The sequence below is a fragment of the Typopeltis vanoorti genome, chromosome 21 (genome assembly GCF_054136105.1).
Source record: "Typopeltis vanoorti isolate ZY-2024b chromosome 21, IOZ_Tvanoo_1.0, whole genome shotgun sequence".
NCBI lineage: Eukaryota > Metazoa > Arthropoda > Arachnida > Uropygi > Thelyphonidae > Typopeltis > Typopeltis vanoorti.
This window is the reverse complement of record NC_143569.1, coordinates 10,243,383-10,267,871: the sequence shown is the minus strand read 5'-3', so window position 1 is coordinate 10,267,871 and position 24,489 is coordinate 10,243,383. Positions and strand designations below refer to the sequence as shown.

Below are 24,489 nucleotides of genomic sequence, written 5' to 3'. Positions count from 1 at the left end.
AGAAGGCTTTTTGCATTAGTATACAAAAATTGTAGATTCCCTTTAGATTCCGCTCTATTCTCCAAATTATTCCGCGAGAAAGGATCACCAAACACATTCCCTAGATAAGCTTTTCCTTCTTACTCTCAATCTCTTCAATTTTAGTTTCCCTGTCCAATTACTTCAACTTGCTCAGAAAACAGCATCCTCTTCAAACTTATGATCTTCCATCTTCAGATGCAACCTATCTCTTGCATACAGCTCTCTTTTGCCTTCAAGCACACTCCAGACAGCAACGAATTCCAGACATCTTTTTCTGCACATTCTTGCAATCGTATCATTTATTGTTATCGCTCCTCTACTAAATTCATAATTATCAAAACGAGGCAGCACACACTTTGACACTTTTCTTCTTCACGATATTATTATTATTATTATTATTATTATTATTATTATTCTGTGACACCTCCAGGGAGTCCAAAGACTCATCGAAAGAGAATGTTCCAACAGCAACGAACGATTGAATCCCTTCCAACTACTAACCGCGCTCAAACTTGCTTAACGTTTTGCGTGACCCATTAGTAGCAGAGGCTCTATGAATCGACCAACCTTTGCTAGTATCTATAATGTTCTTAAATTCTTTGCTACTCGATTAATACTACCGCTCAGGTCATTTTTTGCCCACCATCGCTGTCATCTTTTATACATCTTGCCCTCTCCTTATCTCTAAAGTCACCCTCTCTATTGTTCCACAAGACAAGCACTCCTTAGGCGTTCTACTCTCCATACCATTAATCATTGAATCATATCATATCCTTCAAAAGAAATTTGTTGTTTGTATTCCAGGGAAAGATTGATTTTTTATTCTATTCTTAATCATCCTCGAAAATATCTTGCTTTTCTTAGGAGTAAAAAATAGAGGTATTAAAATATTGTTTAGATAAGGCTATTAAACGTGGCCACTTAATAATCTTTTGCCTTCTGTTATCTAGTTGTATCATTGTAGGTTGAAAAATGTTTTATGGTTTAGGTTCTAGTAGACTTCAAACAGCGCCTGCGCACTGTTTGAAGAAGCGTCTGAAAATAGGAAAAAAAAAGTGTATTATCAAAATATTGTTTTCTTTTTCTTTTTTTTTATAATAAAGACGACTTTTTTAAAATTATAAAAAAGACTTGAATTGTTTTTTACATAAATAAATAAATGATATTCATTACTGATGTGAGTTTGTTTCAAGGACTGTAAATAGAGTTTTGACAGTCGAATTAAAAGTTGAAAAGCTACAATTACTGTATTCAGTTAGGCATGTGAAGAGTCCAAATTTGTATTGGTGTTTATAATTCAGTGCATACGCGTTTTTTTTAATATATATTTATATTTATTTTATGGAAGTTTTAATGTATGCGTTAGTAGATTGAGATAGTGTTTGATACAAGGATTTGTTTGAGGTGAACTATGATTAATTTGTACCGTCGCTCTCGAGACCCAGGAATTTTATGCTTTCAACATTGTGAAAAGAACAAAAAACTTTTCAGCTTTAATATACCTGATGTATGCCCTTTGTGCCAAGAGGACATACAAAGAACTGAGATTTCTCCTGTGAGAGTGCCATATCCATTTCAAAGTGCAGAAAAAATTCCGTGCACTGTCGTCATACGCCCCACAAGTGGCGATTTCTTATAGTAAGTAAAGTGGGATAGGGCGACGGAAGTATCAGGGACGGCTTGAATAAAGAGCGATTGCAGTGTGCCCTGTTTAAATAGTGATGTAATATCTGTAAACATATCCCCCCCCCCCGTCATATTAAACTCGTAACGCGAGTGTTCAAGCCGACTCTGCGTTTAACTGTAGTGATGAGATTCAAAACTAATTTCACAAACTTCATCCGTTTAATGAATTTCTTTTTAGTGAGACCATTACTCTGTTTATTGAAGGCCTGAAGTGGATTGAAAAAAAAAAAAAAAAATTTTTTTGTATCTTGGAGTAAATTTCCTAATTACATGAATTTTGGCTGAAACACGGCATTGTTTTTAACATTCTGTAGGCAAGATTATCATTTAAAAAATGTGTAAAAGATGTCATTTCAGGGTGGTTGGTGTGTAAACTCTTGGTTTTTGATCACTGAGAAGCAACTGGCATAAGCTTGCTTTTCCAGTATTGAATGGTGCCCAGCCCTAGCGCACATTATGCTCATTGTCTGGTTCTTACACCAGTAAAAGTAGTGCCCCTTCTGAGAAGGAAGAATGAATATTTAAATAAAACTGAATGAAAAGGTGGATCAAAAGTAGAATGGCATCTTTTTTTGTGTGTGTTTATGAGTATGTGTGCTGTTCTGATAGTACCTTTGTGCACTTCAGAGGTCAGATTAGTTTGTCAAGGACCAAAGATGCATCTTTGTAATGGTTTAGGGCTGTCAGGTATATGTTGTTTTTGTTGGTTAATGATTGTGGTTTACCCCTACATTTTCTTGTGAATTAAATGCCATGTTGCAGAGTTTAATACACAAAAACACACACTGAGAGTGGAAAAACGTTAGTTTCTTTCCAACCACAATAAGAAATCAACAGTTGCATGCAATGTAGATGGTAAGCTATGTGATGTAGAATTCCTTTCCATTATAAGTGGAATCCATGGAGGCGTTACATGATAAAACATTGCATTTTTGATGCAGAAAAAGTGTGTGTGTGTATATGATTAATGCACATCATTGAAAGTTATAGGAAGCTATTTACAAACATGATGGGAAGTTATTTTTTGTAATACTGAAATTTTTTAATGTATGCTGTGTTCTTGCAGAGTTGAAGTTTAGTTGCTTTGTAATCTTGAATAAGAAACAGTACTTTCTGGCAACAAATACATTACACATCACAAGGAGTTGTTGTGTTCTGTTGTTTTCTTTCAATTCACTATATTGTTTCTCAGTCCAGAGCAATATGGTAACTATTCATCTAGGTACCTCTGGTTGCAGCTCATGAATGCTGGCAATATTTATATCCCACTCATGTCTAATAGCCTTCAAATAGGCTTCCTGTTTTTGGCAGTATTTGTCTATCAGTTTTTCATGACCAGGGCCATACTAATGCACAGGCACATGAGGCTTTAGCTGGAGGGGGAACCAAAAAATTAGGGCTAATTTAAGTACTCTAGATAATGAGAGAGGACGGCCCAGAGCAGTCTAGTGCTTCAGAAAAAGTGTAAGCACTGCCCTGGTCATTACTCCAGTATTGTTGGAACTTATATTTTGCTTCTACCTATCATTCCACCTCCATCTAGGCCATCCTACTGGCTTTTTCCTGCCATCTGGTCAACACATGTTTTTCTATCTTTCTTTTCCCATTCTATTGAAGTGACCATACTATCTTAGATTAGCTTTGTTCCTGCAATCCTAAATGCTAACAGTGTCAAGTTCCTTCCTAATATTAAGCACTTTCATTGTGCAATTGGAAGAACGATGATACATTGCATTGTTTGATCGAAAAGGCCTGAGTTCGATTCTCATCGTGATGAGAGGAATCTTTATTATTATTATTATTATTATTATTATGGGACATCTCCAAAGAGTTCAAAGACTCATCGAAGGAGGGCACCTACTCTACAGCTCTCCGTCTCCACCACTCAATCCACCAGCAAACTGCAACTACCATCATCTACACCAATGCCATCTACTGCCCACCACCACTAGTATTTTCACCAACAATCACAAACATCCATGTCCACAGAGGGATTCAAACCCATAGCCTTTTGGCTGGAGAAAGAATATGCTAACACTCGGCCAACCAGGTTGGCAATTATGCTGGGTGTTCTTCAAAGAACTTGAAATCATGTGCATTATATTTCAAGACTCCATATACACAACACAACTGCATTCACTTTTTAATATATTGTTGATGATAAAACTTAAACAGTTCTCATAAATACAGCTCATATCTAAATGTTAGTACCATAACTTGTTAGCTAAGCACCATAGGCATGTCTTTTTCAGGACCAAATGATCAACTTAATTATTATGAGTGCAAAACTGTTTTGGAGTAGTCTTGCATGTTAATGAACTTTAAAAACCATTGTAAGTTTTTCCACTTGGTTATACTATAAATTAAAGATACCAAGAAATTATATTCTTGGATTTATCCTTTATCTAAGTTAATGCAAACAAGTTTGTGCCTGAGCTATTTTCAGGACTGGGGCAACTTGTATAAAGAAGCTAATGACCACATCACTTGCCTTAGTAGTAGGGTGTGACACCTTTTGGCTACTCATATACGAAAATATGACTTCTGCATTACTTCAACCTTAGTATCACCTCTGGGTCTGCCTCCCATTGATGAGACCTCAATAAAAGTCGAAACTGGTCTGGGTAGTGATCCTTCCCTTAATGCATAGTATTATACATGTCCACTAGGAGATGTGCGTTGCATTATGGGATACTAAAGCAAGTGATATGAGGTCATTAGCTTCTTTATAGGAGTTGCCCCACTCCTGAAAATAGTTCAGGTGCAAACTTGTTTGGATAAAGGATTAAACCAAGAATATAATTTCTTGGTATCTCTAATTTACAGTATAACCAAGTGGAAAAACTCCCAACAACTTTCTCTAATCCAGAGTATTTTAGTAATAAGGTGTGACACCTTTTGATTACTATATAGAAATATGACCTCTGCATTACTTCAACCTTAGTATCCCCTCTGGGTCTGACTCCCAGTGATGCACTTTAGCATTGAAGCAGTTACTGGCCTGAGATATGAGAGGCTCTGCTTGTGGGTTGGTTTTTGCCCCTCTTTGATTGGGGCCACTGCTGAGTTTATGGCTCTGCTTGGTGGTGGGAGTGAGCCTGCCATTGGGCAGAGCCAACACTGAGGGTTCCTGTCTGTTGCAGGGTGGGGCTGTCACTGAGTGGAACCACTACTGAGTAAAATGATCCTTTGGATCGCTCACACTTGCTGAGTTTGGACTGATCTGGGGGATCTCCCTTCACTTATATAGTGAAACTGGTCTGGGTAGTGATCCTTCCCACAATACATAGCATTATATATGTCTGCAAGGAGATGTGCTTTGCATTATGGGATACTAAGGCAAGTGATGTGAAGTCATGAGCTTCTTTATATGAGTTGCCCCAGTCCTGAAAATAGTTCAGGTGCAAACTTGTTTGCATATACTTGGATAAAGGATTAAACCAAGAATATAATTTCTTGGTATTTTTAATTTATAGAACTTTAAAACAATCGCAACAGATCAAGCACAGACATACAATTTCACTACATACCAAACAATGTGCATGAAAAGTTGTGAAAAAAAAAAAAAAATATATATATATATATATATATATAGTGATTGAGTACAACTATGTAATCAAATAAAGCAAAAATGAAGGAAAAAAAAACTAAACTAAAATTTAAAAAAAAAATAGACCTGCCAATACAAATACTTGAAAATAAACAAATGTTCAAAAACCACACCTGTTTTCAGATTATGTAAAAAATATATTTAAAAAAAAATCAAAAAAATAAAGAAGAAATAATTCAGAACAACACAAACCTACTGCTCGGGTTCTCCAGTGTTGAAAACCATGTACCTGCTTTCCAGATTATGTAAAAAAAAATTAATAAAAATAAAATCAAGAAAAAAAAAAAGTAAACCAGAAATAATTCAGAAATCTGTTCTAGTTTCCCATTGAGGTGACCAATTAAAAATGAACCTAATTCTGTAAATGTAAAGGTGAGTTAGCTGATCTCATACAGAGGTAGCAGAGTTTTTTCTCCCAGAAACTTGGGTTTTTCATCCTGCATACAAACAAATTGCCCTTGAGAATACATGCGATTTACAGACAAAAAAAATACCAGTGGTGGTGGTGGTAGTAGCAGAAGTAGATAGCATTGATGGTATGGTTGTGTGGTATGTTTGGCAATTGTGATGGAGGCAGAGAGTAGTAGGTATCCTCCCTCTGTGAGTCTTTGGACTCCTTGGAGGTGTCGCATAATAATAATAATAATATCCATTTTTGGTAGGATTCTACCATTGGCACCATCTGTTCACTCCCCTAATTTATATTAGAATTCTCATATTAAGAGGAGTGAACAGATGGTGCCAATGGTAGAATCCTATTAAGAATGGATAGTCTCTTAGTTTCTAGTCTTTGGTTAATTGTTGTATTTCTAACCCGACTCTTAGATCTATAAGTCAAGTTGGTTTTGAATGTTGTCCTGTATACAGCTGGTTTAGTGTTTTAACTAAATTCTATCCATTTTCATATAAATTTATTCATTTGATTATCTACCATATCAGATTTGTTTATTCTTTTGTCTATTTCCATATTTAATTTGTTATCTTCATTTAAAATTGTGCTGAATACCTGAAATAATTTCCATGTTCTATAGGTTCTATATTCAGGATAGGATGTAACTGATATTTCAGTGCACCTGCCATTTTGCATAGTTTGTCTTTTTATTGCTGATTTTCATGTCATATTTGTTGCAGCAATTATTCAGGTTAGTTAAGGAATATGGCAGACAGTGCTGAATTTATATACGTGAAAGCATCATAACCTAAAGAGCTGCAATTAACAGCCTCAGATTATTAAATTATTTCCTGAAATAATTTAATAGTAACATCCTCAAGGTATGTAGGTTAAGTGATTTTGAAGGTCATGCACAGGGATACATATATGAGGGAAAGGCATATACTGCAATTTTCTTAGACTTAGCAAAGGCATTTGACAGGGTGCCACATGATAAGCTGATATTTAAGTTGCAGCACATGGGTCTGGATGTCAGATTGGTCAACTGGATTCAGGATTGGCTGTCTGATAGATATCAGAGAGTTGTGTTTGGTGGAGCAGTTTCAAGGAGGCAGAGGGTTACAAGTCGGGTCCCACATGGCTCAGTACTAGGACCTATATTGTTCAACCTTTATATCAATGACATTGCAAGGGGATATTCAGTTGTTTGTGGATGATGCAAAGCTGGGAAGGATTATTAGTAATAGTGCAAATGTGGTAGCCCTGCAAGAGGATTTGAATAAGCTAGATAGATGGGCAAATGAATGGGGGGGTGTCAGTTTAATGCAGCAAAATGTAAGGTCTTGAGGTTTGGGACACATCGATGGGATGCTGCATACTCTATGGGAGGAGTTATATTGAAGGAAGTAGGGGAGACAAGAGATCTGGGGTTGATGATTGATAGAAACCTGAAGTTTAGGGGACATATTGCAAAGGTGGTGAAGGTAACACAGGATTGCTGCAATTATGAGAAGGACACTGACCTGCAGAGATAAGAGGGTTATCATTCCGTTGTATAAGTCTCTGATCAGACCACACTTGGACTATTGTTCTCAGATTTGGTCCCCAGGATTTGAAGGGGATAAATTAACTGTGGAAAGGAATACAAAGACGGATGACAAAGATGGTTTCAGGACTGTACAATGTTAGTTATGAGGATCAGCTGAGGGAATGTGGACTGCAGAGTTTGGTGGATAGAAGAAGGAGATATGATTGAGACTTTTAAACTGTTGAGAGGTGGTTACAGGGTTGACACTGTGGAGTTCTTTCACTTGGTTGAGCAGCAGGAAGGAATCATGACAAGGGGTCATCCCTGGAAGTTACGAAAGGAAACTGTGAGAAAGAGGGTGAGGAGTGGTTTCTTTGCGTGGAGGGTGGTTGAACCGTGGAACGCATTGCCTGATGGGGTGGTGAGAGCGAGAACGGTCAATGGGTTTAAGGAGTGGTATGATAGATTTTGTGTTTCTTAGGGGGGGCCTCCCCTCGAATAGTCTTGACAGACTTTATTTTCTTAGGAAGGACCTCCCACGACGAGTCTTTTGAATCCATGGAGGCCTGAATAATAATAATAATAATAATACACTATAAGAGTTGTATCAATGTATGCAACAAAAAAAAAAAGCAAATAGAAAAAATTAGACCAAAGGACTAAGAAAAGCATCTTCTGTAGGCACTGGTAAGTTGCCTTGGCTGTTATTATTATTTGTTGAAAGATTTTCCACTTGGGCCAAGTGTAAGCAAACAAAGTTTGCACATGAAGTAACTTCACAACTGGGCTATTTGTATATAGAGGCTATTGACTTCACATGAATTGCCTTAGTATCCCATAATGAAAGAAGCATATCATTACGGACATGCATTATAGGAAGGGCCACTACCCAGACTAGTTTTGAACTTTATTGAGGTCTCATCAGTTGATGCTATTGACATGAAGTCATTAGCCTATATATACAAGTAGCCCAGTTGTAAAGTTTCTTCATGCACAAACTTTGTTTGCTTACACTTGGATAAAGAATGAAACCAAGAATATAATTTCTTGGCATCTTTAATTTATAGTGTAACCAAGTGGAAAATCTTTCAACGTCTATCTCTAATCCAGAATATTTTAGTAATAAGGTGTGACACCTTTTGACTAGTTTATGGAAATATGACCTCTGCATTACTTCAAACTTGGTATCACTTCTGAGTCTGGCTCCTACTGATGAGACCTCAATAAAGGTCAAAACCAGTCTGGGTAGTGGTCTTTCCCATAATGCATAACATTATACATGTCCATAACGATATGTGCATTGTATTGCTAAAGCAATTGATGCAAAGTCATTAGTCTCTATGTACAAGTAGCGTAGTCATGAAGTTACTTCACACACAAACTTTGTTTGTTTACATTTGGATAAAGTATGAAACCAAGAATGTAATTTCTTGGCATTTTTAATTTTTATTATTATTATTATTATTAATTTTTAGCATCTCCATGAAGTCCAGAGACTCATTGCAGGAGACACAAATCCTGTCATACTCTCCTTGAATCCATTCATCATCAATCAACTCACAACCAATTCTGGCAAAAAAAAAAAAAATTCCATCACAGCTGTTGACTGGTGGTCTGAGAATTATTGTTTTCCATTTCTTGGGAAGTTGCTTTAAAGGCGCACACAGTCTACTAAGGTTTAGCTGGTTTTAAGATCTGCTGATTCCAAAGAAAGTGGATTTCATGCATGATGTTCAAGTCCTAGTTTCTTAGTAGGCCTGACTGACTGACCATAACTGTAGCAGCATTTAAAAGTTATAAGAACATGTAGCCTTCAATAGACCTGGAATTAAGATGAAGGAATTGGTCTTTAGAAGAGCAGATAAGAGGATTGAAAGCAGTGGAGTAGTTATAGTTCTTTAAAATTGTTTTTGAAGAAATCTGTTTTCTATGAAGAATCCTGTACTAGTACTAACTTTACTATAATCTTCACTGTGTTATGATTGTTTTTTTTTTTTGTGTGTGTGTGTGTGTTCATGTTCTTCTTCGCTTTCTTGTGCAGGATGAGAAATCAATTTCTAGGAGGGTGAAACCCTGCCTTTGCACGAGACTGAGAAACTCACCTTCAGTGGAAAAGAATGTTTAACTCTTTGAGCAGTAAAGCAGTGTGTGTGTGTATATATATATATATATGTATTACCATGCTTCTATCTCACAAGACAGTATTGATGTGTGTGTGTGTGTATATACACACACACATATACAAACACATCAGTATATGTGTATATATACATATGTTCAAATTTTAACTATAACACAGCTGTAAATTTACATCGACTTTTTAGATTTTGAATGGAGACACTTCAGTCTCTTAGCTACTTTTTTTTTTTTTTTTGTCATGCATTTGAATGCCATAGAAGGTGAAGGGATTTTTAATTTACTGTCCAGAGGGGATAAAAAAAACGTTCTTCACATCCTAGACAGAATTCATTATCCAAAAGAGGAAAGAAATGGAAGGAACAAATGGAACTGTATAAGAGTGATGGGCTACATTTGAATGTTTTTAGTGTGAGTCATCTGGCGATGCTGTTTTCTGGATGGGAGAGTAATGACTGTAGAGAATGAAACCGAGCAATTAAGAAGTGATGTGAAAGATCAGAAGGTAGAAGGTATTAAGGAATGCTTTTGAATGGAGAAGTGAGGAGCAAGAGTGAACAATAAACAGGGAAAGGGGTTGTTAGGTGTGCACAGTGTGAGAAAAGTCGATGCTGGAATATGTGAGTAAACAAGGAATGTTGTGACCTGGGATGGATCGATGTGTTTGAGGGAGAGAGCATTTGGATCTAGAGAAGTTTCTGGGATGAGTAACGAGAGAGAGTAGAAGGTAAGGAAGAGTAAACTTTAAGAAGTTATCAGTGGTACTTGTTATAGACCAAGAAACGAATTGCTATTTAATATACAAATGCCACTAGTATCAGAAATAAGAGGAATGAAATTGTTGTATTGATTGAGTTTGTTCGCACAAAATTGTTGGAATAAGTGAGAAGACACTGTTGAATGAGTCCTGATAGAAATAGAGATGGAAGAGATATGCATATCTTTTTCTTGTAGAGAGAACGAGCAAAAAAGGGAGATGGGATGCTGTTGATGATAGAAATGGAGTTCTGCCTTGCAAGGTAGAGAAGCAAGGAAGAAGTAGTGACAGTGGTTTGGAGGCAGTACAGTGTTATTATAGAATCACATGTGCACCACAGTCTATTATACAGATATTTAAACATCTTGCATGTTGTAAGACTTCATCAGCGTGGTTAAAAAACAACAATGAGGAATTTGAATTTTAAAAAAACAGTAGAATGCATGCATTATGTTGGAATCCCTTTATTTATAGAGTCATGTGCTCATTACAAACTATTGGGCTGAAAATAATATAGAAATTAGATAATTTTAAGTTAAAAAAAATTTGAGAATATAGTTTATCCTTAACTGTATCCTTAATACAGTTAAGCATGACAGTTTCCCACACTTCAGGAATGGTAAGTAACCAATGAACACATGACTGTGTGTGTGTGTGTGTGTGTGTGTGTGTGTGTGTGTGTGTGTGTGTGTGTGTATGGAGAGAGAGAGAGAAAGAGATTCCAATGTAACATATGTGCTCTAATGTTTCTTTTATTCAAATTCCATGTTATTTTCTGTCCACACACACATATGATGTCTTCTGATACATAATACAAAATATCTGCATAATAAATCAATGTTTACTGTACACATGTGATTCTGTAATGATAGATATCCCACAGGTCTCATTATATTATTATTATTTATATGGGTACTCCATGGAGTCAAAAGACTCTTCACAGGAGACTAACTTTATCCATTAACACAATACCTTATCATACATCTCCTTAAACATATTGACTGTTGGGACACTCACAACCACCTCTGGCAACCCATTCTACTCATTCACCACTCTCCAAGAAAAGAACCTAGTCTGCACATCCTTAGTTACACTTCTTGTGTGATCCCTTCTTTTCTTCCTTCGTCTCGTGTATTGAAAAATTTCTTCTGTGCCAACCTTATAGTATTATCCCTTAAGTAACATAAGTTTCTCTCATATCCTCTCTCCTCTGCCTGTCAGCTAAACTCTGCAACCCACTCACCTTCAATCTATCCTCATAGGGAACATTCCACAGACCTGTCACTTGAATCCTCTCCAACTCTGAATCCTCTTCACTTCCTGATCTCCAAGAAACACAGGTGACCAAATCTGTGCACAGTTGTCAACATGTGGCTGAATCATAGCCTTATAAAGAGGGATAAGAACCTCTCTATCTTTACTTGTTAATGTGTTCTTCAGCATTCAAGTAATCCTCTCAACTATTTTGCCATCTCTTACAATATGTTCTCTTAATTTTAATTTTCTATTCACCATTCCCCCCCCCCCCACATCCCTAGTCTCATCAGTTTCCAATAAACTAGTACCATCATTATGATATAAAGTGTGTAATCTTTTCATCCCGAAATGCATTATCTTACATTTTACGACATTGAATTGATAACATTAGCCTTTGTCCACACTACCAGTTTATTTAAATCATCCTGTAAGATATCTACATCGCCTTTATCAACTATTGCCTCCCTAGTTTTACCTCATTGGCAAACAAGTAACATATCTCCCTTCAGATCTTCTGCTATATCATTAATGTGCAAATTAATGAGAGCGATCTTAGTACAGATCCCTGGGGCACTCCATTAGTCACTCTCATTCATTTTGATTCCACTTCAACATCCACCACCATCTGATGTCTATCATCACTCCTCCCTATCCATGCCACCAGCCTCATATCCATTCCCATTTGCTCCAACTTATGTAATAGTTTTCCATGCAGTATTCTGTTAAAAGTCTAGCAGTATCATAGTGTAGCCCAGGGTTTCCCAAATTGTGTTTTCCGCAGAAAGTGAATAAGTGTTCCGTGAAAACTTATCAAAATTAATATGAGTCTGGAATGGTTTTAAATGGTGCGACAAGTTCAAACATGTTTGAAAATCAGGCACTCCTCATTTTGCATGTGGATTGTGCTTTTAAAGCCAGCGTGCAATGGCCTTAATAGCATAGCGATAGTGTGCGCTTAGCTTTACATTGAATATGAGACTGATAATACTCTACTCCAACCAAGGTGTTCTGTTAAAATTCAGGATTTGTGAAGTGTTCTGTCATAGGAAAAATTTGGGAAAGAAACGCTGGTGTAGCCATTTCCTTTATCCAATTCTGCTGTCACCTTATTATAAAATGAATAAATTACAGAGGCAGGAGCTACCTTTTACAAAGCCATGCTGCTTCCTGTAGAGTATCATATTCTTATCCACCCATTCCTGAATTTTACTTTTCATCATCATCATCAAATTCCTGGTATGTATATATATACCCCCTCAAAGGGTATACAGGATATGATATTACTACATGAAAAATTTGCATCATTACTAACTTCCTATCTACAATTTTCCTCCAAATCAGTCTGTTACCTGTCAAGACTCCAACGTTATCAGATCTTATATTTCTTAATCTTCTAAGGCTTTACTGTATCAGTCCACCTATATCTTGGTCTTTCTCTGGGCCTTTTTCTTTTTCAGAGAACACTTGTTTTCCTAATCTTTCCTCTCCCATTCTGTATAAGTGACCATACCACCTGAGATTAGCTCTTCTAACATATTCCTGGATGCTGAGAGTGGCAAGTTCTTTTCTAATATCCTCGTTTTTATTATGATATTGCCACTGATGCCATCTGTTCATGCTCCTAATCTTTCTCGGGGCTCTCATATCTGTGGTTCTCTAGTCTTTGGTCAAGTGTTTTACTTCTCACCCAGCTTTCAGATCCATAAGTTAAAATGGCTTGAACACTGTCTTGTATATAGCTACTTTAGTGTTTTGGCTGATTTCTCTCTTATTCCATATAAATTTATTCAGTTGACTGCCTACCATACCAGCTTTGTTGATTCTGTTATCTATTTCCATATTTAATTTACCATCTTCACTAAAAATCGTGCGTAAGTAGCTGAAATATTTTACTTGTTCTATAGGTTCTCCATTCACAATGGCATTGATATTTTCAATGTTTTTGCCTATTTTCATGTCTTTGTCTTTTTAATGCTGACCTTCATACCATGTCTACTACAACAGTTATTCAATTTAGTCAGGGAAGCTTGCAGACTTTTAGCAGATTTATTTAGAAGTATAACATCGTCCACATAAAGCAAAGAGCTGAGATTAACATCTCCAATTTTGATATCAGGTTTAATACCATTTTCCTTCATAATGTGATCCATATAGATAATGAATAACAGAGGGGATAATATACATCCTTGTCTAACACCAGATTTAACATTAAACTGCCTTCCTGTACTTCCTTCATTTCTAACTCGATACAAATTAATAACGGAAAACTCACGTACAAAGATTATTTAATAGTATAATTTTTGCCTGTGTGTCACAGGCATTTTCAGTACATTTTAAGCTCAAATTGAACAATAACTGACAATTCCAAAAAGCACCACCTAAGTAGCTGGTGTAAGATAAAAAGGTCAATAAATTTCCTAACAAAAAAAAATGTATACAATAAAAAGTTAGGAAAGATTAGCTGATTTATAAAGTACTATCTCCCATAAAGGGGAATAGATGTAAACCCTCGGATCTGTTTAAGTTAGGAGAATGAAGTAAAGTTTCACATGTTTCTTTATAAAGGTGCTCCATGAGGAACCGACTTTTGTCTTTCTCCAATGAACTCTATGTCTAGTGAAGATGGCCAGTTCTGCAAGTCCAGACTTTTCAGGTTTCAAGTATTCAATATAAGATTGGTGTTCTTCTAGCTGAATAGAGGCAGATCTTCCTGTTTGTCCGAAATAAGATAATCCACAAGAGCACGAAATCTGGTAGACACCTGGATAATTAAGGTGTGGAAGCTTGTCCTTAGGAGAAGTGAGAAAGGTGGAGATTTTTCTAAACGGTCGAAAGGCAACAAAAATATTCAGTGGTTTTAAAACTTTTGCTATACGTTCACTAATGCCTTGTGCTTAAAATGTACTGAAGATGCCTGTGACACAGGCGAAAATTATACTATTAAATAATCTTTGTATGCGAGTTTTCCGTTATTAATTTTGTATCAATATGTCTACTCACAGTATATCTCTTTTAAAATTCATTTCTAACTGCTGACTCACAGCTGAAATAATTAGTAAGTATTTTTCTTGATATAATGCCCTATTGACATTATATCAAGTATAACCATAGCATTTTGAATAGCTTCTCTCTTGGCACCTTGTCATATGCCTTACTTTTAACCAGCTTTAATATTTAACCACTACTACAGAGATACTAATTGGTCTGTAATTTGCTACTTCAGTCTTGTAGCCACATTTATGTAATGGTACTATCTTGCCCTCTTTCATCAGAGGCCAGTTCTCTTGCACCTTCATCTTGCACCTCTACCTTATACAACTTTGCCCCAATCACTGCCAGTTCACTTGCACATTCTCATTATACACGAGCTGACAATCCAGGCCTACTGCTGTATTCAATCGATATACTGAGTACCTCCAGTTCATCTACCTCAATGCACTCATCAATGACTGTCACCTCAGTAACTGCAAAGTCACCACCTTGATGTATACCCTTGCAAAGTGATCACTTAGTAAGTGAACTATTTCTTCTGCTTCTATCATTTTCCTACTATTAGCACTGAGTAAATTTATCTTTCCATAATCATTCTCTTTTAGATTTACTTTGGTCTATCTACCTAATTTTCTCTCAAAATCTGATTTAACTTTCCTTACCATACTAGTTACTCTTCTTGTTTGTGCTTTATATTGCTCATAGGCACACTGATCATGTGTTAGGTAGAGGATAGAATGAATATTTGGTTGGATGTTGTGATATATATATATGGTAATGTGGAAGGCAGTGACACAAAAGGTAATCATTGTGTGATTTTAATTAGGATAACACAGATTAGAATGAGCATCTGGAAGTAAATGTATTAAGTTCTTGAGGGATAACTACCTTGAGCAGTATGTAACAGAGCACACTAGTATCAAGGATCTTGTATTTGAGGATATCATAAATAAAGTGTTCCATCCTTGATTGCCAGCTGTAAGAGGTTTCTGTAATGTGGAACTACAACTATGGTGATTATGAATCACCAGCTGTATCGTTCAGTGAGGATTTGGGTGAAAGGAGATCATTGCTATTTGAGAATTATCTAAAAGAAGCAATATTTAAATGTGTTCCAAGGGTCAGGAGGTTAAATCAGGTAAGTGTGAAATACATGAATGAAGAGGTTAAGCATGTGATCTGGAGGAAGAAGAAGAATTCCCTTCTCCAGCCAATTCTAGCCATACATCCTCTGATGCTACAAAGGAGCCCTTTCGAATGACCTCCAGAATTTCTACTCCTTTCCTTGGTTGACTATTGCTTCCATTCACTTGACCATAACACCTGCTGTGAACAAGTCACAGAAATTATTCTCACTGGTATGAAGGCCTTCATCTCCTGTTCAACTCATCCGCATCCACTTTGCAATACCTGGTTCAACCAAAAATGTGTCAAAACAGTCGAAGAAAAAATTCAGCTTAATGCATGTGGCATCCATGAATAACTCCAGCTTCATATTCTGTTTATACCAAATACCAAAGCATGCAACATATGCAAATCAGTCATCTGTAGATCCAAATCCATCTTTATTAAAGCTACCAGTAGAAAACTCACCTCCTGTCCAAATGGAATCTGTGCCTTCTGGTCACTTGCTTAGGCCATTGAATGCATCTTCTGCTCTCCTGCACTTCCTTTTCTCATCCTGGTGGCTCCATTGTTGCTTCACACAAAGATAAAGCTGACCTTCTGACATCAAACTCTTACACAGATGACCAAGGCAAATCACCTCCTACCATATTGACATCCAAGCACTGGTCTTCTGGTCCTGAAGGCATCTCCCCAATTGTTCTCAAACAATGTGCTCCAGAACTGACACCCATCCTGCATCATTTTCTTAATTTATTATACATATCAGGTACTTATCCCAATGTATGGAAGCAATCCGATATCCATCCTATTCTTATAAAGGGTATAGAAGCCTACTGTCAAATTACCGAACCAAATGCCAACATCTCTGTCATCTCCAAAATAGTGGAGAAAGTCATCAATATCCAACTCTTCCACTACTTAAAAGCCCACAAATTAATCATCGACCACCAGTACAGATTCTGCCATTGAAGATCTACAGCTGACCTTGTAGCTTACATCACCCCCACTGGACATGTACTATGGAAAGGTTCAGAGAAATTTGTGCTATTGCCCTTGATATTTCCAAAAGAAGCTTTCATCCGTGTGTGGCATCGAGACTTACATATTGCCATCCTTTGGTCTCCCTGCTACCCTCTGTAATAGTGTAACCAGCTTTCTCTTTGGCCATCCCCTGTAGGTCATGGTAGATGGTTCCCTCACTTTGAGCTTCACCTCTAATGTTGCAGTCCTTGAAGGGCCTTTTCTATCACCTACTCTCTTTCTCCCATACATAAATAACCTGCTCACAGTAACCACTAATCTTGTCCACAGCTTTGCAGATGAGAGTACTCTCCACTCATCCTACTCATTTGACAAACTATGCAGTATTCTGCCATCCCAGGCTACAAGGTTATCTATAGCTAGTGCCTTAAACATTGATCTATATTTTTTAGAGCAAGGACAACCTTCAATTGAATTATTCTGGTTTTGTGACCACATGTTTATTAAAAAGAACTGTTTTTTAAAACTAAACAAGTACTAAAAAACAAACCCGATAAGTTTCGTTAGTTGTCAGACTAACATCTTCAGGGGTAAAGAGAACTAACAGTTTAAAGCACAAACTATAAGAAATTGCGAAAAAACAAGTTCATTTGTTGGTATTATGAACATGAAAAAAGTTTGTTAAAAAAACCGAATAACAGATCTATACAACCGTTAATGCGTGTTAGCTGGAAAAGCAGTGCTGTTTGATGTCGCGTTCTGTGGTTCACTTTTTCTGTCCGAGGTCTGAACTGGGTAAATTTTTAATAAATGCTGACCAAACTTGATTTAAGATCAAACCCTGATTTTTGTTGCATTGCGTAGGAAGTTTAATCATATTTGCTGCCTCTTTGAATTTTCTTGTGAAACAGTTTTTATCAATGTGGGACATGTTTGTTCTGTCCCAGAATACATCATGACCAGTAGAAGCTGTGTGAAATGCCAAAGGCTTATGTTCTCTCTTTTTTTGTACGTCCTTTTGATGTTCACTCATGCATATTTCTTCCGATCTCCCCGTCTGGCCTACATAGCAGATGCCACTGGAACAGTGAATATCATAAACTCCTGATTTTTTCATTGGGTGATGTGAAGGTTTCGGAGGATGAAGAGATTTTGATATTTTTTCAAGTGGCAGGAAAGTCGCTTTTATGTTATACTTGTATAGAAGTTTGGCTAATTTATCTGTTACATTTTCTTGATATAAGGAAGTGTGACTGCATTCTTGAAGTCTTGTTTATTTAAGTTTCTTGTGGGTGCTGTATTGAGAATTTTCTTAATTCTTAGTTTTGAAACCATTCAGTTGTATGATCTGTGTTAAGTATTGTATTTCTTCTTTCCGCTTTTCTTCTGTACTGGGGATGCTGTATTCTTTATCCTTTAAGTTTTTTATTAGGCCTATTTTTTGCTTGGGGTGGTGGTGTGAGGTAGCATGAAGGAATTTTCCTGTGTTGTTGGCTTTCTATAAATGGAGAATGATAATCTGTTTTTTCTTTCATTTATTTCTATTAGGATGTATAGGAAAGGAAGTTTTTTATTTTCTTCTAGTTCCAGAATAAATTTTATGTTAGGATGTAAGTTAATAAGATGGTCTTTAAATGCAGTCAGTTCTAGTGCTGTTCCTGGCCAAATAATGAAGATATCGTCCACATAGCGGAGCCAAATTTTTGGTTTGATGTGCCAGTTTTGTAGAGCATTATTTTCAAAATTTTCCATATAGAAGTTTGCTAGAGTTGGTGAGAGGGGTAAACCTATTGCTAATCCTTTCTGTTCCCAGAATTTGTCTTGGTAAAGGAAGAACGTGTTTTTTATGGAATGTTCATAGAGCTGTACAATGTCTGGTGGGAAGAGATTTTCTAGGATGTTTACTGTTTCATTTCTTGGAATCTTTGTGAGAAGGCTGACCACATCTAAACTCGCTAATATGTCTGAAAGATCTATGTGTATATCTTTTACCTTTTCTATGAAGCCTGTGCTGTTCTTAATGAATGATGCCTTTTTTCCTACATGTGGCAAAATCAAATTTGTAAGCTTCTTTTCCAGATTTGAGGTAGGAGAGTCTCTTCCATCTACTATCGGTCTTAGTGGTATATCTTGTTTATGAATTTTGGGAACTCCATATATTCTAAGAACTAGTGGGTGTTTTGATTGTAAATTTCTTTTTAGTTCCTCAGACCAATTTGGTATATTCTTGATAAGTTCATTAGTTTTGTTGTGAGTTTGCTAAGTGGGGTCTCTGTCTAATGCTGTGTAGGTGTTGGAACCTTCAAGAAGTCTTTTCATTTTTTCGTTATAATCTTCTGAGTTTAAAATCACTGTTGCATTGCCTTTGTCTGCTTTTATTATGACTATGTTTTTGTCTGGTTTGAGTTTATTAAGGGCTGCGAATTCGGTTTTTTTTTTAGGTTTTTTGGTGGTAATTTGCAATTTTGGAAGTTTATTTTGCACTTGGTTAGACTATAATAAATTTAGTGTAATCCTTTATCCAAGTGTAAGCAAACAAAGTTTGCACCTGAAAATATCTTCAGGACTGAGGCAACTTGTAGTAAAGGTGGACCAAGCTCTCATCACTCCTTGTCTCAGTATCTCCCATAATGCAAAGCACATCTCTTTGCAGACATGTATAATGCTATGCATTGAGGGAAGGGCCACTACCCAGACCGGTTTCGACCTTTATTGAGGTCTCATCAGTGGGAGGCAGACCCAGTGGTGATAATAAGGCAGAAGCAATGGAGAGGTCATATTTACCTATATGATCTTTCGTATTTGCCTCCCACTGACGAGACCTGAATAAAGGTCGAAAGTGGTCTGGGTAGTGGTCCTTCCCTTAATGCATAGCATTATACATGTATGTCTGCAAGGAGATGTGCTTTGCATTATGGGAGATACTGAGACAAGGAGTGATGAGAGCTTGGTCCACCTTTATTACGAGTTGCATCAGTCCTGAAGATATTTTCAGGCACAAACTTTGTTTGCTTACACTTCCATAAAGGATTAAACTAAATTTATTATAGTCTAACCAAGTGCAAAATAAACTTCCAACATCTTTCTCTAAATCCAGATAATTCAATAATAATAAGGTGGTACACCTTTTGGCAACTCGTATAGGTAAATATGACCTCGCCATTGCTTCTGCCTTAGTATCACCACTTCTGGGTCTGCCTCCCACTGATGAGACCTCAATGAAGGTCGAAACTGGTCTGGTGGCCCTTCCCTTAATGCATAGCATTATACATGTTTCCAAGGAGATGTGCTTTGCATTATGGGAGATACTGAGACAAGGAGTGATGAGAGCTTGGTCCACCTTTACTACGAGTTGCCTCAGTCTTGAAGATATTTTCAGGCACAAACTTTGTTTGCTTGGATAAAGGATTAAACTAAATTTATTATAATTTGCAATTTAATAGTGGCATCTGCTACATAGGCCAGACGGGGAGATCGTGAGAAATCTGCATGAACGAACATCAAAAGAACGTACAAAAAAAGAGAGAACATAATCTGGCTTGGCATTTCACACAGCTTCTACTGGTCATGATGCACTCTGGGACAGAAGAAACATGTCCTACATTGATAAAAACTTTCCCGCAAAAACTCAGAGGCAGCAAATATGATTAAAATTCCTACGCAATGCAATAAAAATCAGGGTTTGATTTTAAATCAAGTTTGGTCAGCATTTATTAAAAATTTACCCAGTTCAGACCTCGGACAGAGTGAAAGTGAAGTACAGAACACATCAAATAGCATTGTTTCCATTTGCTAACACGCATTAACAGTTGTATAGATTTTTTTTTTTTTTTTAACGAACTTTTTTCATGTTCATAATATCAACAAATGAAATTTGTTTTTTCGTAATTTTGTATAGTTTGTACTTTAAACTGTTAGTTCTCTTTATCCCTAAAGATGTTAGTCTGACAACTAACAAAATTTGTCAAGTTTGTTTTTTAGTACTTGTTTAGTTTTAAAAAACAGTTCTTTTTAATAAACATGTGGTCACAAAACCATAATAATTTGATTGAACTTCTTAACCACAGAAACTCTGCATGATTAAGGACAGCCCTGTTATATTCAGTGCCATCAAAACAGTTTTACCTTTTCTCACACAAAAGAGATCCAGGCTCACCTACCCTTGCCTTTAGTAATACACAAATCACCAGACAAGATCCAGATCTCTTTGCCTGAATCTCTGTTGTTTATTTCAGTCTTTCCTGGCATAAACATATCACTAGTCTCCTCAAGATCCAAGAAACTTGGCATCTCTTTCATTCAAGAGTTATTTTACATCCAACCAACTCTTCACTATATACAAATCCCAAATCAGTCTATTTTTAGAATACTGTCCGCATGTTTGTGGTGATGTACTTAAAATTTCCTTTAAAATCCTTGACAATTAGGCCATAGATGATTCCTCTCTTATCGACTCACTTAAACCTCTATCTCACAGGCAGTGTTTCTGCACTGTGTCTATTCTACAGATACTTCTGTGGTTACTGCTCCAGTGAATTGGCAGCCATCATTCCTCCACTTTCTGTTGCTCCTGTTAATACAAGAGCTGTAGCTGCCTTGCACTCCTTTACTATTGCAACTGCAAACACGCTGAACCTGCTTTTATATATTCTTTTTGATTCCGTCCATCTTTGTCCTCTGGAACAGCCTTCCTCGTGAAGTATTCCCAAACAACTGCAACCTGCAACTCTTCAAAAAAAAAAAAAAAAAAAAAAAATCGGTAAACTTCTATCTCAGTCCTCATTTGCACCCCACATGCGGCATTAATGTGCCTATAGGTCCCTCAATCTCTTGTGTGTAGGATCAATATTTATTAAAAATAAAATCAGTTCCATGAGGAGTGTAAAGAACAGATAAGGAGTGACTCAGTAAGGGCAAAGGTGCAGTATGAGCAACAGTTAGCTAGCAAAGAAAAAAAAAAAATACATAGGGAGTTCTTTCAGTGTTAGTCACAGAAGAATGAATGATTATGAAAGGCTTGTGTGGGTCAGTGAAAATGGTAAAAGGATAAACACTGCAGAGGTGAATGACACCATGCAGAATTTGAGAAGAGTGGAAAGGGAGGAGGAGAGACTGAGTGAGCATAAGGTATATGGGGAAATGATGTTGATAGGCTGTGTGACTTGATGGTACATCACCATGTGTTCTGAGGGTATGTGCCAAGGAGCTGACATTTGCCTTGGCATACTTGTTTAATATAAGTTTTACTTTGGCCAGTTTCTAAAGGAGTGGAAGGAGGATAAGATTGTACTACTTCATAAGACATGACTCAGGCTTCATATTATAGGCTAACCCTGTGCATTGACTTGTTTTTGCAATCTTTGCTCCTCATCATTTTACTCCCATCATGTCACTGCACTTCAACAGACTTTCATATCCTCTTGCTTTCCATATGTCACCTTCAAAATTGTTTTGTGCCTGCCAAAACTATTAGTACTAATAATTTTGAAGGTGACACCTATGGAATGAGAGAGGATATGAAGGTCTGTTGCGTTGCAGTGGAGTGGTATGATGGGAGTAAGCTGATAAAGAGCATTAGAATGCTCTTTTCATTCTAATGGCATCATTAAGAACTTTAAACTTTCCACCATGAAAACAATATTTTAGCTCATTCTCATAAAGCACTCTCCAATCCTTGTCATGGAATTGCTATATGATCAGTGTGTGTTAATTCCCCTCACCCCTCTTGCTCTCACTCACTATGTCAATCTCTTCATTATCTTTCTTCTCCTCTCCTTGTCCTTTCTACAACCTGCAACTCTTCAATAAAATAAATTAAAATAAATAAAATCAGTACAACTCTTCATCATTGAATTTGAAACCAAGAAATGCTTCATCCTGGACAAGACTGCATTTTGAAGTTCTCATTATTCAGTAATATTATTATTACATGGTGTCTCCAAGGACTAAATGTTGTCTTTTTTGTTGAAATTATTATTACTGAAAGAAACATCAGAGAAGCAAACCGCACATTACATTAGTAGAAATAATGTCTCTCTTCAAGTTTTGGACGACTACTAAGAAGATATGAAACAGTGTGAAATAAGTATCACCAGCCATTCTCTCAATCCTAATAATTCATTTTACATACATATGGTTGTTAATTATTTAACCCCTTAACGCACTCAACCGACTTAACTCTAGTCCGAGAAACTGAATTTTTTCCGCATACCCGAGTTAATACGTGTAACCGTGAATTTTGGTTTCACATATAAATGCAACCAAATATACACGCTAGACAATTTTGTGCCTATTTCCTTTCAGCTGAGAAAAGTTGCCATCGGCGTGTGTCAGCTATTCCGTTTGCGTTTGCACATTTTTTGTCCACTGTTGCCTGCTGAAAACCAGAATACCGTCATTATTGGACAAAAAATCCATTATTATATACACCAGCAAATCAAACTCGCCCAAAAAATTGGTGGAAAAACGACCACTTTCTGATTTTTAATTGGTGCGTTAAGGGGTTAATGTATATTTTTTGCTTTAATTATCATTTTGTGTATGTATTATTATCTCTTTCATATTAATTTCTCTCTCACACAACAACAAAAAAAAAAGTTGTACTCCTACAGTACATTAGTAAATGGGAAAAGGAAGGCTAGAAGTTAAGCAAAGCACCAGCAAACAAATGCAATTCCTACATAAGACAGTTTAAGATGTGTATACTAATAAAATAAGCTGAAGATCTCTGCAGTTTCTCCTAGGAAGGACCTCCCACGATAAGTCTTTTGACTCCATGGAGGCCTGAATAATAATAATAATAATAATAAATACAAGAGATTATTTTGGATATTGATCATAAGTGATTATACTAACTTTGGCTTCAACCATTCAAATAGTCAAAAGTTGGCAGTCGCCACCTGATTGGTGAATTGGTTAATGAATCCAATCACCAGTGAGCTAGCTTTGGGTTCAAATCACATCATGGGCATGGATGTTTGTGATTGTCATGGTGGTGGTAGTCACACACACCAGGTGTGTGACTACCACCACCATGACAATCACAGGCCTCCAACAATCACCACCATGCTTATTGGAGGCCTGCAGTAGCTTGGAAAAAAGTTCATGTTTGGTCTTCAAGCAGGGTTTTTCAGACTATGTAAAAATAAATAAATAAACATTTATAAAATTCCATACCTTGTTTACGGTACTGAAGTACTATAATAGGTTTACAACCTTTAATGGGTTGGAGACAAAAAAAAAAATGTTAGTGAAGAGGGAGACAATGTCGAAGCTAATTAGCATGTCAGTTTCCAATAGTTGAATGTCTTTTATTTTTGCATGAAACTCTGTGGAATTTTTAATTGATGAAGCTGAGTGGCCTATGTGAGGATGGAGAAGGTTAGATAAAAATGCTAATTAGCTTCGACATTGTCTCCCACTTCGCTAACATTCCCCATAAGGAAACGGTAGACTTGTTAACTCAAAAATTTCTGTCTGATATTGTTGAATTATTCAAATTTGTTATTACGTCTGGTTACTTCACTTGGAAAGAAAAAATTTACAAGTAAGAGGAAGAAACAGCAATGGGGACTCCCTTATTGCCAAACTTAGCAAACTTGTTTCTAGAATATCTTGAAGAAAAAATTTTCACGTTTAAACCCAAACCAAAAATTTGGCTACGATATGTCGATGACATCTTTGCTATCTGCTGGGATCATTCCGAACAAGAATTACACCTGTTTCTAGATAAAATAAACCTCCTTCACGTTGAAAGTTTATTTTTCACTTGGTTAGAGTATAATAAATTTAGTTTAATCCTTTATCCAAGTGTGAGCAAACAAAGTTTGCACCTGAAAGTATCTTCAGGACTGGGTTAAGGTGGTACAACACCACAGCAACTCGTTGCAACGGTGGAGCAAGCTACCAACACTCCTATCTCAGTATCTCCTATAATGCAAAACACATCTCCTTGCGGATATGTCTAATGTTATGCATTAAAGGAGATGTGTTTTGCATTATAG

General features: G+C 36.6%; 1 protein-coding gene across 1 annotated transcript in view; it reads left to right on the top strand.

Annotated features, from left to right (window-relative positions):
* The first annotated feature begins 1,112 nt into the window (after positions 1 to 1,112).
* The window catches only part of LOC150094614 (MKRN2 opposite strand protein-like), a 47,739-nt gene continuing 24,362 nt past the window's right edge, over positions 1,113 to 24,489 (top strand). Inside the window, exon 1 of the mRNA XM_090411237.1 lies at positions 1,113 to 1,659. Within this exon, the coding sequence (XP_090267363.1) occupies positions 1,433 to 1,659 (227 nt within the window). The 5' untranslated portion in view covers positions 1,113 to 1,432. The remainder of the gene's footprint in view (positions 1,660 to 24,489) is intronic.